Here is a 15,059-nt window from a genome sequence, read left to right on the forward strand (position 1 = left end):
GGTAGCACGCTTGCTAAGGAGGGTGGTTATGGTAGGCCTAATTAGTTGATTACTAAAGTAGAGTTCTTTATTTTTTCTCTCTTAATTTTAGCTTCAGCACCAGTCAGCAAAGTGAATAAGTACTGTACTTCTTCCAACTTTCATTCCACATTGGGGAAAAAGAATATCATCATGTCAAACATTACGATTGACCCAGATGTCAAGCCTGGTGAATATGTCATCAAGAGCCTCTTTGCAGAATTTGCTGTTCAAGCTGAAAAGAAAATTGAAGTTGTAATGGCTGAACCCTTGGTGAGTAGAGCTGACCTAAAAGTCTGAAGTATTTTCTGGATTTTTTGCATTAACCAATACAATACAAACTTTGCAAATAATATACCTTGAAAAAAATATTAAAGGAAGCCAATCTGAAAAGGCTACATACTACATAATTCCAACTATATGACATTCTGGGAAAAAACAAAACTCGAAGACAGGAAAAGATCAGGGGTTGGGTGTGGGTGGAGGAATGAATAAGCAGAACAAAAGGGTTTTTAGGGCAGTGAAAATATACTTTTATGCTACTATAGCGGTGGGTGCATGCATTAAACATTTGTCCAGGCACATAGATAATAGAACACCAAGAGTGAAGTGAACTGTGACGTAATCAGTGGACTTTGGATGATTAAGATGTGTCAGTGTAGACTCATCAGTGGTAACAAATACACCACTTTGGTACAGAATGTTGATAATGGAGGAGGCTATGCATCTGTGAGCCAAGTGTGTATGGGAAGTCTCTACCTTCTGCTCAATTTTGCTGTGAACTTAAAACTGCTCTAAAAATAGTCTTAAAGAATTTAAGGGATGGGTTAGTACCGTAGTCCCCCTTCCCCCATGGGGGGATAAGTTTCAAGACCCCCTATTAAATGCCTGAAACCGGGAATAGTACTAACTCCATACTGTATATACTTTTTCCTACACATACAGTGGCTGTGGGACCACACTGTTCTGCCTCTACACTCCTCCTGACGGTCTCTAGGTGGTTTTTCCTGTATGTCCTTAGTTATAGGACTACATGATGATTGTTCTATAGCTGTTATTTTGATGTGGTCTTGAGAGGAGGCAAGTACAGTGTTTACCTACGCCACCACCTTGAGTGAAAGCCCAGCATCCGCTTTGATAAGTTGCTGCAGGTCACAAAAGAACAAAATTAAATTTTACCAATGCCAATTGTTGAGACAGATAAAAACCTAAGAGAAAGTAAAGGAAAATCTAGACTATTCTGAAACTTAACACCCGGCTTCAGCAATTTTCAACTTGCACAGCACATTTTTAAACACCTTATCTATTTTATATAATACTAGAGGCCCGGTGCACGAAATATGTGCACGGGGGCGGGGGGGGGGGGGTGTGTGGTCTCTCAGCCCAGCCTGAACCCTCTCCAATCTGGGACCCCTCGGGGGATGTCCGACTGTCAGACATCCCTCTCACAATCCATGACTGCTGGCTCCTAACTGCTCACCTGCCTGCCTGCCTGATCACCCACAACTGCCCTGCCCTGCCAGACCTGCCTTCTCTGCCAGGACCTGCCTCTTCTACATGAGGTGGCAGAGACACTGGGACCAGCCTCCTCCGCACCACGTGGAGCCGGGGGACCCCCAGGCCTCACCGTGTGGAGCAGCCTCTGGGCCCCGCCTCTGCTGTGTGTGCGGCCATCTTGTGATGACATCACGCGCGAGGACCACCTAGGCTTTTATTAGTATAGGTTTTCTAAATATCACCATGTGATGTGGTCCTGTCAGCTCTCAAAATACTATATTCTTAAAGGAATTTTAATTTTGAAATGTGGAGATCTTGAGAGCTAAAATATTAAAAGGAAATATGAGTGAAATTACCTAATTTGTTTGAGTCTCTAAATGATATTTCTGTATCTTTCTCCTTTCTTTTACTTCCAATGCCATTCATACTGTCCTAGCTTAGGGTCAGGTTCTGTCATATTAGACCATTGCAAGAGCCTTCTAACTGGTCAGAAAGTGGTCCATTTCCTTCCCATTTTTCTTACTTTAACCAGACTTTTCTTTATCTAATACTCACAGTTATCACCATTCTGCTTTAAAAATCTTGCTCACTTTTCATTGCTCTGGAATAAATTCAAGTTCTTGTTGGGTCATTCCAGCCTCTTTACACTCTTGTTACAGTTTGTATAATGTCTCACGATTCTCTTATCCTGATGTATGCTCTGTTTTTAAAAAAAATATGTATTTTTATTGATTTTAGAGAGGAAGGGAGAGGGAGAGTGAGATAGAAACATCAATGATGAGAGAGAATCATCAATAGGCTGCCTCCTGCACGTCCCACAAACTGGGCATGTGCCCCGACCGGGAATCGAACCTTGACCTCTTGGCTCATAGGTCAACTGACCACTGAGCCATGCTTGTTAGGCTGTGCTCTGTGTTTTAAACCTCTACTCATCCTTTGAATTTCCCATACATTCCCTTTAACATAGTGATTCTCCTCAAGCTAAATGAATCTTTGTTTTACCATAATTATTTGTTCATACTTCTAGATTCTGACATTACCATATTAGTTGTTCATATGTTTATCTCCTCTAATGTGAGCTACTTGATACAAAGAGCCAGGTCTCACCCTCCTTTTTATCTGCAGCACTGACCATGGTAGATGATTGGCAGGAGGTACTTAGTAAGGATTTGTATTTTAAGTTGACTGTAGCCTTAAGAACTTTGCTGTGACGTGTGCCCTTGGTTTTTCTAATAAAACAATGTTAACAGAGCTTTTCATAATTCTTTCAGAATACTAGTCTGATGCTGACTATATTTATTCATTCCTTTAATAGCTAATTTCAGAGACATCTGCTTGGTAATCTAAGGTGAGATTATAAAATTATGGTGAATAGTGGTGAGGATTCCATCAGAAAAAAGGTGTTTCTACCCCATCATCACACTTTGGGAGAAGTGCTGTCTGAGCTACTCTTTCTGACACACCAGGAAAACCCCCAAAGTGGTGGTCTCCTGCAGCCACGGACAAACACAGGCTGAGAAAATCCCTATCATATTTTAACAGATTTTACCCCCCTCCCCCCCGCACTCGTATATACCAGCATCATTTCTTCTTATCAGATCTCTTGCCAGCTTTGTTTCATGTATGTCCAAGTCTGAGTAAACTGAGTATATCTATATAAGATAATGAAAATACATTTAATATCATATTGTCACAATATTTTTATTATAGCTTCAAGTGCATTTATTGTGATTTTATTTATTTTGAAATTTATTCTGTATCCTCTTAGGTAATAAACAGCCATCCAAGAGGACTCCCTTGAATTCTCAAATGAAACTCTTGTAGGGTCACTTTAAATAAAGTAGCACCCATGGAGGTTACCAGAAAAAAAAAGTAGCACAGTTATAAATGGCTTTTGCTAAAAGAATTTAATCTATCACTAAAATGAGAGAACGGGCCTTTTGATTCTCATTAGAAACCATAATAAAAGGAGGTTAAAGAGGCCGAAAGATGGGAAGATTAGCTGAGCTTGACTTTTAGCCACAATTTCATTTTTAGTTTGGAAGAAAGATTCAGGAAGGAAGGGCAATCATTGATTGAGGATAGCAGCTTGCAGACTATGCAATCCAATACCTGAGGCTCCTTTCTTCCTAAAAGGTGGTAGATCAATCCTGGGTAATGATCCAGGCGTATCCAAGCTCATCTGTTAATCTTTTAGATTGCCAGTGACTAGAAAAGAAAAGAGGAAAAAGCTTTAAACAGTCACCTGCTGATTTTGACTTTAGGCCCAGGATTTTTACAACTCTGCAATTTCCACTATGTTTTGAGAATATTAAATATATATGCACTTTTAAAAGATTTTCTGCTCTCTGTATGATCTCTCCTTTCCTCCAAACTACATTTTTCTGTTAGTTTTGTCTTCTCCTCACATGTTTATTGAAACATATTTTTAATTGTAGGAGAAGCCTTTGTCTAGATCTCTCCAGAGGGGTGAAGATCTTCAGTTTGACCAGGTATGTCAATTTTAGGGGACTGTTTTATTTTTTTCTGAAGGAAAATATTTGTCCTACCAGTCTGATCCAAATATATCTAGTATTAAGAAATTCCTGTATATCTAGATTCAGCCTGTCGTTGGTATTGGTAGTTTGTTTATTTAACAAAACAAATAGAATGAACTATGAACTGTGAACTTCATAATTCTTAGAATGAGCTGTGAACTTTATTGATTTCTGCTCATTCAGTATTTTTAAATGTTTTACTTTTCACTGTTAATCTCTTTGCTCTGCCGTTTTAAATTTTCTCAGAAAGTCTCCAATTACATCCACCAATCTTTTCTTGTATATCAATTCCTGCAATTTCTGCATAATAACGTTTTACCTTTTAACATTTATTTTTTCCTGTTGGGGCTATCAGAACCTTTACAGAGAAGCATTCAGCCTACTTCCCTCCCTCTTTACCTCCTCGAAGCAGAGCTGGAGATGAGGCCTCGGTCCTGGGGACGATCCCAGAGAGCAGGCTTGGGCACGTGAAGCAGGGGGAGGAAGAACTGATGGAAGGGAGCACTTGAGAGGTCTCTGCTCGGGGGGCTTCATCCTACCTCTGAGCCTTACACAGATGTCCCCAGAATTGTCTGTCTGCAGCTCCCATCCCCAGTGGTTGAGGGCTGCCCCAAGAGGCATCAGCTACAGCCCACCCTCACACTTGTGCTTCTAGCTGTGCTTGTGCAAAGGCCAAGTGGAGCCTCTCTGTGTCAGAAAGCAATAGAAGCTTGAAAAGATACACAGTGACCAAAAAATTCCCCAACCCCCTTTATATAGAATGCCGATGTCTAAAAATTAGTGTGGTATTTCTCTAATGTCAATTCTTTTCTCTTGCTGAGATTGTGCTGCTCGAGTGTTATTTTTGTCACAATTATATGTGCTTAATAATTGTTTTACTATATGTTGATTGTTTGCAAAAACCATTAACCTAGATTAGCTTTCTGTTGCTATCTAGTATTCCTGAGTACTTTTCTCATAATTATATATCTAGGAAATAGATTTTAATGTTCATGAGTACACTTGATTAGGTAATGATGGCTGGTTAGAATTACTTGGTGGATACACACCGTTTCTGCATCTTGCTGCAGTTTTGCTGAGTCTAAGTAGCACCTGTATTTTACTACAGCTCCCTAGGTAATTCTGATGCATATATACAGTGGATAAATAGCTGCAAATCTAAGAAGAGACCATAAACAGGAAGCTAGTCCTCTATTATAGTAGTAACCAGATCACCTCATATAATGCTTTTCACATCTTAATGCCACCACAAAAGTATTACTACTAGTAACTAACTACTAATTATTAATGTATTATTAATAGATTACTTTAAAAGTATTTAGATTATTTATAGCTTAAATTCATATTACTAATGATGAATGAATGAATATAAAATCAGAATTAGAAATCCTATTAAACAAGGTTTTAAGGAAAATTTCCATATGTTTTCTTATGTAAGTGATTAACAAAACTATACATGATCATGCATCATAGCTTCATTTTTTTTCACAATAAAAAGCTGTGTGTGCTTTAAACTGTTTTAATATACATTTACAGTAGTAGATGGTGTCTTATTGTTCCTTCATTATTAACAGTGAACCATATCCTCCTTTTAACAGAGACGGTTCATTGTTAATAAAATATAAATTTAAAAATAGTTAATTAAAATTAGAATCATGTTTTACTTTAATTCCCTATATTAGACACTATTTACCTGTCAAATTATGGTAATTTATAAATAGAACCACGATTAAAGGAAGGCAGAGATAATGAAAAATAAAACAGCCTATGCAATCAAATAAGCCATTGCTTTTTTTTTTCCTATTTTCCTGGATGAAGTACATTCTGAAGTTAGATGATGAATATAAAATATTAGGAGAATCTAAATCTTCATTACTAGAGTTATCATGTTATCTTCATCAACTTATACTTCCTGTAGTCCTGCAACTGAATGAGACCTTGAGTATTCCTGTTTTTTAGTTAAGAAAAGCCAAGTGAAAATTGTTGTACTATATGCTGATTTAATAATATTAATTTAATGAGCAATGAGTTGAATCAGTTACAGAATTTCTTATGAAGAGAGGGTGTTTTTCTTGGGCTGCTCAAGATGAGGCGACTTTAGGGACTGCTGATGGTAGCTGGTGTACCTCTCACCTCACTACAGCCAAGCTGCCATCATTCATGAAATGGATCTGATATTCACCTACAATACAGGTAGTTTTAGAGGTGCCTCAAATTGGTAGCAGTTGTTCATCTTACTACATTATCTTTATGCTGTCCATCTATATCAGCGGTTCTTAACCTGTGGGTCGCAACCATCGGAAAACACATATAGCATATCAGATATTTACATTACGATTCATAACAGTAGCAAAATTACAGTTATGAAGTAGCAACGAAAATAATGTTATGGTTGGGGGTCACCACAACATGAGGAACTGTATTAAAGGGTCATTGCATTAGGAAGGTTGAGAACCACTGAATATTCTAAGCTATAAGCTTGTGTCCAACACATTTTTAATGTTGATTTGTATCACAAGTTGATTATTTAATTATAATGTTGTTCTGTATCATAGCAGCACAGAGTAAATTCGAGCTTTTCATACTTCTAACAGTATACTGCAGTCTTCGCTGTTTCTCCATCTGTTTATCAATTCTAGTGGCAACATTTTAGAACCTTTTGTTCACATGAGGAGAGAGGAACTGGCCAGGGGAAGGAAGTAGATGTGTTGATTTTCCTCACATGTTATGCATAATAGTTCTCCCAGAGGTACCCATGTGTTTAATCAGGGATGTTATTGGTGATCATGTGAGGAGCATGTGGAGGCAAGGAGAAGGTAGAAAGCCTCTGAGCTAAACAGAATGGATTTGGGTGAATTTTGATAGTGGGAGAGACTTAGCCCCATTTACTACTTGGCTATATCCCCAGCTCTCTCTCTCTTTTTTTTTTAAATTTTAAGACATATTTACTGCTTTCAGTTGCTCTGTTTATTCTACTATGTTTACTCTAGAAGTGCTTATTATTTTTAAGTGATTGCTAATAGTTACTAGCATGGTTCTTTGATGTGGTATTTTATCTTCTGGCAATGTCTTGTGTTTTCAGTTGATAAGCTCTATGAGCTCCGTAGCAGAGCACTGTCTCCCTTCCTTACTTCGCACCTTGTTTGACTGGTACAGACGCCAGAATGGAACTGAAGATGAATCTTACGAGTATAGGCCTCGATCTAGCACAAAATCTAAGGGGTAGGTGGCTCATTTTCCACTGTTCTGGGATCGAAGCAATTCCAGTGAAGGGGGTGATCGTGTTATCAACTGGAGATGGTTATTATTGGGCTTCTAAGCAATAACATTGATTCTTTTTGTTCTGAAATGGTAGTGAGGGGAGAGGATAGTCCAAGCGTAACCTGTAAACCAGGTAAAGCAGGTGCAGCCATACAGTGCTCATCACTGGGACTAGTCATGCTAAACCAGATTTCGGGAGTGCCATTTCAGTAGTTGTGAGGAGCTTTAATAATCATAAAAGAAATTAAGAAAATATTCAAACAAGGTCCTGTTCACATGGTGTGTGATACAGGATGACTGTCAAAACCCCGTGTTATTTACCATGACACCCTTTTTGGTGCTCAAGTCCAAGAACACGTCTTCTCCTTTTTCAGATTTCCTAGGGAGATCTTGGCTTTAGTAAAACATCCGTCTGCGTCCAGGTGATGGCCTGTGGTTTAGAAATGGACTTGAGTAGATGCCACTTGTGTTTTTTCATCTTAGATTTGTGAGAAACTTACCTGGCACTATAATTTCTTCAGAAGAGTTATTTTTTTGGTTTCAGTTCTTAATAAAAATATACTCATCAAATATGAAATAATGTTACATTTTCTAAATGAAATTTGAAATACTTTTCTTCCTCTTCCTAATTTTTTAGATTAGGTTTAATTTCTGACAGGTGTAATAGTGAAATGTGTGTATAGATTCCTAATTTACAAAAGAGGAAATAAGAACATGTAATATATACCATGAGTTACTAGGAAAACTTGTGCAAATTGCTGTAGAACACCATCCATATTGGGAACTCAGTGAATAATTTGAACTAGTAGCCAATACCTATTTTAAAACTTATATTCTTCATGCATTCCTAACTTGGGCTTCTTGTTTCAGGGATGACCAGCAACGTGAAAGAGATTATCTTCTTGAAAGGAGAGACTTAGCAGTAGATTTCATTTTTTGTTTAGTTTTAGTTGAAGTTCTAAAGCAGGTAAGTGCTGTTAGTTCTGTAAAGTTGTTATTTCTGAAAAGTCTGTTTTTCTTATTTTGCCTTGATGTTTCAGTTACCTTATTTAGGATGTATTGTCTAAAATTCTGGCCCACATAGACTGCATTCCTATAATTTAATTATACCTGTTTCAGTTGCCTGAGGCCTTCCTTTCCTGTACCTGTCACTTCGTTCCTTTTACGTTTGTATGCCATCCAAGACATGAAGTCATGTTAGCAAAATGGAGCTGAATAGAAATTTGTGTTACAAATGGGCCGTTAGCTGCAAATATAGTATGCCTGTCATTCACCTACTTCAATCTTTTTTTACTTCCACTTTCAAAGAATTTCTTTTTCTAAGCCCTCAAGCCTGCATTTCAACATGTAATAATTGTGCAGTAATAGTTGAGGGATGGGGATGATTTGACAAGGGTAAGACTGAGTTGGCAAAGATGATCCATAGATTTCCAGCCATGCACATTGTAGTATTTGGGAAAAATTTAGGAAATCTAAAAGAAAAATTAAATTTTGCATATTACATGTTTGGATAGGGAGTTTTCTATGTTATGTAAAATCGAATAGAAGATATAATGTGGTAATGAACAGGAAATGAAAGATATAAAGATTGATAGACTATTTTTTTGACATGGCCAATATAAAAATAATTGGATTGTGTAATCATTTATACTTTGCCTTTGTTTTTTTATAATGTCTGTGCAAAGACATTGAAATCTGAATATCTGAAATCTGCAAATAAAATAATTAAAAATCTGTAAAATGAATAAATGAGTTAGTCACAGATAAAATCACTTTAATTTGTACCCATCCTAAAGGTTTTTAGTGAATGTGGGATAGAAATTTCTTCTGGGAGTTGTGCTGACAAGCCAGATTTCCTTTTTGTGACCTCCCAGTTGAGCTGGGATCGTAAGACCCTGAGGTAACTAGGGATAAGAGGAGCCCTGGCCACACAGCATGAGTGGGCTTTACTGGGGCTCATTGTGATTGATCCCTAGCCTCTCATGTGTGCTAATGTAGCTCATTTAGGTGGTTTGGTAACCAGCATCTGCACTTCTTTGCTTAGTTAAACTGTATAGGGTTTCTCCTTCCAGCAGTGGACATCGCATACTCCCTACACTGACCTTCAGGACTGATCTGTCTCCTCCGTGCCTTTTCTCCTTTGTTTCCCATGACATTCTCCTACTCAGCAATCAGTCTCTTGCCTCATCTAAAAGTTCTCCCTGATTGCACTGGCTTCAGAACAACACAAGGACAACCCCCTGGAGTTGTCTTTCTCCTCTTCTCCTTCTTTCTTTGTCTTTTCCCCTCCTCATCATTTTCATCCTCTTTCTCCTCCGTCTCCTTCTCCAAAATAATCCAGACAGCTCTTCTGGTAGAAGAAAAGTTAGGGTCTGTAAACGTAAGGACATTCCTTCGGTGGGCTCGGTTTTCCACTTCTTTCCATAAAACCCTTTCCGGTCCTTGGTTCACATGGACTCAAAATATGAGAAAGGGAAATACAGTGGCTCTGACAGCTAATCTTTGCTTTTGGTATGTCACTACGTTCTTTGAACCTGTTGTTCCCTTGTCACTTTCCCATGTCTCTCTTTTACCATTATCCTCATACTTTCATTCAAATGCACCCATCAAAGGGTAAAATACATCACTAAGAATATAGAGACACTGTATTTAAGATCTTATGGAGGGTTTTTTTTTTCTTCCCTAATAAAAGGCATCTTTTTAGCTTCTTAAAAACTACAGAAAATGAAGTAAAAATCAATACAACTTTCTGAAATCTCATGACAAACTAACCCAATTTTCTTCACTGTCAAACTGATGTAAGGTTTAATAGATCCAGAGAGCAATCAATGTACTAGATCTTGAATTTAATAAGACTTTTACTTTGTCCCACATAATATACACATATTAAAATGTGATTTAGGCCCCGAGAGCATTGAAGTATTGATACAGGGATGGTTCGGTCTTAAGGAGGAGTAAATATTGGAAATTATTTGTTTCTTGAGTAATCTGTCATGTCTTCAGTGATCATCGCACATATTTAGAACTCTTCATAATGCATAAAGACTCTGTGTCCTTCGTATCAGCTGGTCACTCTAATAGATTCTGGGAGATAGTCATGGCAGGTGTTTTCGTCCCAGCCGTGTCATTTACTTGCTGTGTAACTTGGCAAGTTATTACCCACAAACCCTTTCTCCTCTTTGAAGGAGGGATGATATTTACCATGTTTTGTAGAATCATGAGAATTAAATACAGTAATTTCTGGGACATGGAAAGTGCCCAATAAATGTCATCTGCTATTTTCATTTTACAGGTGAAGAAATGTTCTTAGTTGTAGGGACTTACCGAAGATTATAAACCTAGTTCACTTTTTTACTCCAAGTTTTCTCCCTTTAATAATAAAAATAAATTGTTGGTAAAATCAGAGATGTGAAGTTAGATGAAATGACCAGCATCTTGTAGAATTAAAGTTTTAATCATAACAAGTTAGATGAAGAATTAAGTTAGCTAAATGTGATGAAATTAGTGTGATTCAATTCACCGTGGGAACAAAATGAACTCAAGATATAGATAAGTAATTACATTTTTCTAAAAAAGGAATAATTTGGGGGTCAGGGCTGACTACAAATGTTACTGTTAGTACAGGGGCTTTAAAATCCATAATGAAAGTATTATTAAATAGCAATGTAGTGTTTAGCAAGTTTGAAGCAATTTTCTTCTTATGTTGAATTTTAGTCAGATGTATTTATTCATTGAAACAAACAAGAAGATTGGGAAACCAGGTTGGTGAGTCATTTCAAGCTCTTGGCTTAGTTTTATCAGTGCTGTTGAGAATTATCAGAAGGTGGAGTAGTCCTTCAGTATTTTCAAATTTAACAGTACCATTTTAGATGTTGATAAGCAGCTCTAGATGTTATGGAGTCATTTGTAATTTTGCAGAAGCATGAATTTATTCTCTTTTATGCTGAGAACTGGTCTCTTAGGTAATGAATGAGTCTTGTTGATGACCCAGCATACATATCTTAACCTAGTTTTGTTGTTTTTCACTTTCCTGATGTGATAAAAGCATTACATTTTGGGAGGTGGTGGTGGGAATAGCCTTGGACTAAAACATGGGTATTCTCTAGGATGTATGCTTCTTGAATGCTCAGGTAGAATTAGAGCTGCTTCTAAAGTCATGCAAATGGCAAAGATTTGAAAAATTCTTGACATTAAAGATGGGAATATTATTCCATTTGGGGTGATTTTTGTGTGTGTGTGTGTGTTTTTTTGTTTTTGTTTTTTTTTTTTACTATTGAAAATAAGGGGAGAAATAGGTAGTTCAAAAATTTCTGTGCAGTCTGATAATGTTCATTCTTCATATAAAATTTTTAGAGATTGTGCTCCCCACCAAACTAAAGATATATTTCTTCTTTCACTTCTGTTTCTCTTCCAATATGAAAAAACTAAGTTTTCCTCTCATTTTTTTTTCATTTACTAAAAGCATTTTTTGTATATCAAACTGGGCCCACAGTAAATTCTAGAGAAGTACACACCAACTTCAGAACTTCAGTTCCCTCACCTGTAAACTAGGGGACAAATATCTACCTTGCAAGGCTATTGTAGTAAATATTGTAAATAATCTAACCTGACACAAAGACACACACAAAGAACTGATGGTGGCAGTAGTAGGGCAGTAATAAAGAGCATGCAGCGTGACTAAGTAGTGTCCCCAGCTGCCATTGTTAGACTTAGCACATAACTGGAGCAAATAAAGACTGTTGAGGAGGAATTACAGGTTTAAGTCCCCTTGTGTTCTGTATCTCTGGCCTAGAGCACACCATACACCACTGTGAAGAAATCAGTGTCTAAAACCATAACAGTGCAGTAAGTGGGGCACAGAAGTTGAGTCATGTGAAATGCGGTGTTGCATCATTGCAAGGTCAGGGAAATGTCTTGGGCCAGTCTGTTGATTAGCGCTGTCCATTCTGGAGTAAGTTCTGGGAGTCAGGCACTTGACCCAAACATAGCCCGTCCCCTAGTGGTGATGTCTGTTCTGTCCTCACTGCCCATGGGGTCATCACAGGACTGACGGAGCTACACAGAGGACCACAGCCGTGAGCCCTGTAACTTCTTTTGTTGGCCACTCCAGGGAAGATGAGGCTGGAGAACACATCTGTCTCCCTGCTTCCCTGGTTGGCTCTGGTTTCTTGCCATTTTGTTTCCTCTACTAGGCTTTGTCCTCAATATCTACATTCCCAGAGGTAAGAATTTTGGCCTGGTCCCTTTTAGAGAAGGGTGGGAAAGGTGAGAGGACAAGAATCAGTCTCGAGTGTGATACACCAGATTTTGCATTCTCTCAGGGCTAGTAAGTATAGGGTTCTACTCTGTTATCTGCAATTTACAGGTGAGGGAGTAGAAACTTCTGGGAGGATACATAACTAGTGAAAAGAGAAATCTTGGTTTGATTAGACTAACCCAATATCCATGGTCTTTCTATGCTTTTATCATTCCAATGAAGAAACCTTTTCATTTATTGTGTAACAGTTTGGTTATAGTTTATCTGTAATAAACTGAACAGCTTAGTGTGGATTTGAGGGAGCACTTTGGGGATACTGTTTTTAGTTCTTAATCTGAGATAGATTGTGTGGTCCTAAAAAGGGGTTCTTGGGGTACCAAGTAAAAGATTGCCATGCCTCTAATAGCTGGTCAGCCAATATCTGGAAATTCCTGTATCAATAAGGTTTGATTGTTATACTTTCATAATGTTTGCCTGTTAGAGGTTGAAAAGCTTCTTGTAACTATCCAGTCAATCATAGAATCCTAGTTAAGTATCCGTAATGCTAGAGAAGTCCTGGGTTAACATTTCAGTTTATCTATGTGAGACCAAGGTCAATAAGACTCTTCTTCCAAAGTATCTGAGTTCTTGAACTTTGTCATGCAGAATAAATTCAGTTTCTGCCCCATTGTTAACATGGGATTTAAATATCCCAGCTTCCACGAAGCAATGAATGAAAGGTCCATGTCTTTCCTGTATCATCAGGTTACTCTTTCTTTCTTTCTCTCTTTCTCTCTTTCTCTCTTTCTTCCTTCCTTCCTTCCTTCCTTCCTTCCTTCCTTCCTTCCTTCCTTCCTTCCTTCCTTCCTTCTTTTCTTTCTTTCTTCCTTCCTTCCTTCCTTCCTTTCTTTCTTTCTTTCTTTCTTTCTTTCTTTCTTTCTTTCTTTCTTTCTTTCTTTCTTCTTCCTTTCTTCCTTTCTTCCTTTCTTCCTTTCTTCTTTTCTTCCTTTCTTCCTTCCTTTCCTTTCCTTTCCTTTCCTTTCCTTTCCTTTCCTTTCCTTCCTTTCTTTCCTTTCTTTTTTTTTTTTCTTTCTTGTTAAAAGTATTACTAGTACATATGCCTCCTTTTTCCCCATTAACCCCTCCCCGCCCACTCCCACCCCCCAGGCCATCAGGTTACTTTTAAAATGTTCTCTGAGACCTAGAAAGGTAGAGTTCGGGTTTCAGCTGCTTCCTCCCTTAATCCCTATTTGATTTTGGGGATAGGGCAGTGTAAGAATCCCCCTCATCAAGCATTTTTTTCCCGTTGGATTCCAGGTACAGACCCTTGGGACAGTCGCAGTTTCTAGGAAATGAGATAAGTGGGCTTTCTCAGCCTCCTCTGGCCCACAGTAAGCACTGAGCCCCTTAGCCACGATGAGGCTCTCGGACAGCCGTCCAGCCTGCAGTGAAGGTTCCCCAGGAGCCTTCGAACGCCGTGTCAGTTGCCATGCCTCCCTCTGCTTGGGACAGCAGTTTAGAAGTTGTGTCAGTGTTCTCAGGGTTGTCAGAATTTAGTCACGGTCTCATTGAGATGAATAAATTGAAGTGAATACGTGTTAGAATTCTTGTCCCTCATTACTATTTGTGTGATTACTCTTATCTAATGTCTCTCTCATATTTACTAGTTTAGAATTAAGTTCCTGGTCATTATTCAGGACTAAGTTTAATCCCCTCCTAATAGACTCCTGGTTTACCTTTGTAAGGAATGCACTGTCTTCATTTTAAATAGCTCTCTTTCAAGCCCTCAAGAAGCATTCTGACCATCTCTGAGTAATTAGAATTCTTTGCTATATTTTCCCCCAGTCTAGTTTTTTGCTTTCTTGGTTATATTTAATATTCGATTACAATTTCATCCTATTACTGAGGTGTTCTGGAATCTGTATTGTTAAAAATTATCAGCAAATCAAATGTAGAATTCCTATGTGTTTTGTTTTAATTGGACCCCAGGCCCACAGAATTGGATAAATTGTAATCCTGGTTAAAGACACGCTGTTGTTGCTCTCTGCGTGGCTGTTCATGTGTGTTTGTTTACAATATAATGGTCCCTCTGAGAACTAGACTGCTATCTACAATGTAAAGCCTAATTATGTGACTCTCCTAGTTCATTCACTCCCTGGCTATTCCCTTTTCAGTGACTGGTTTTTATGTTAATATATTCCCTTAACTTTAAAAATGTTTTGATACATGTTTGGATAATATATTAAAGTTCTACTGTTTTAGGACTTTTCTAAAAAATTGTATCATTGTTTATTGTCCTCTGGGACTTTTTTCCCCACTCAACATTATGTGACAGGAGGCTCCAATATTATGGTGTCCAGCCCACCAATCATGAGCCAGAAAAGTAATGTCATCATCAACCATTGACCTTAGTTCTTTTTTGTAAAAATTCACTAAGCCTGCAATAGTGCTTACTAGGTAACAAACACCCTGCCAGGTGCTTTATGAATATTAACTCATTGAATTCATTT

The 15,059-nt window shown here is 38.0% G+C and overlaps 1 protein-coding gene across 7 annotated transcripts in view; it reads left to right on the plus strand.

Annotated features, from left to right (window-relative positions):
- FRYL (FRY like transcription coactivator) overlaps positions 1–15,059 on the plus strand; it is a 204,999-nt gene that overhangs the window by 72,015 nt on the left and 117,925 nt on the right. For all 7 annotated transcript variants that reach the window (XM_070396963.1, XM_070396929.1, XM_070396939.1 and 4 more), the window contains 4 exons: positions 92–291; positions 3,954–4,007; positions 7,135–7,274; positions 8,184–8,280. In XM_070396963.1, the coding sequence (XP_070253064.1) occupies positions 172–291; positions 3,954–4,007; positions 7,135–7,274; positions 8,184–8,280 (411 nt within the window). In that variant the 5' untranslated portion in view covers positions 92–171. The remainder of the gene's footprint in view (positions 1–91; positions 292–3,953; positions 4,008–7,134; positions 7,275–8,183; positions 8,281–15,059) is intronic.

Source organism: Myotis yumanensis, unplaced genomic scaffold (assembly GCF_028538775.1).
Source record: "Myotis yumanensis isolate MYYU_CA2020_CCGP unplaced genomic scaffold, mMyoYum1.0.hap1 SCAF_1, whole genome shotgun sequence".
NCBI classification, from domain to species: domain Eukaryota; kingdom Metazoa; phylum Chordata; class Mammalia; order Chiroptera; family Vespertilionidae; genus Myotis; species Myotis yumanensis.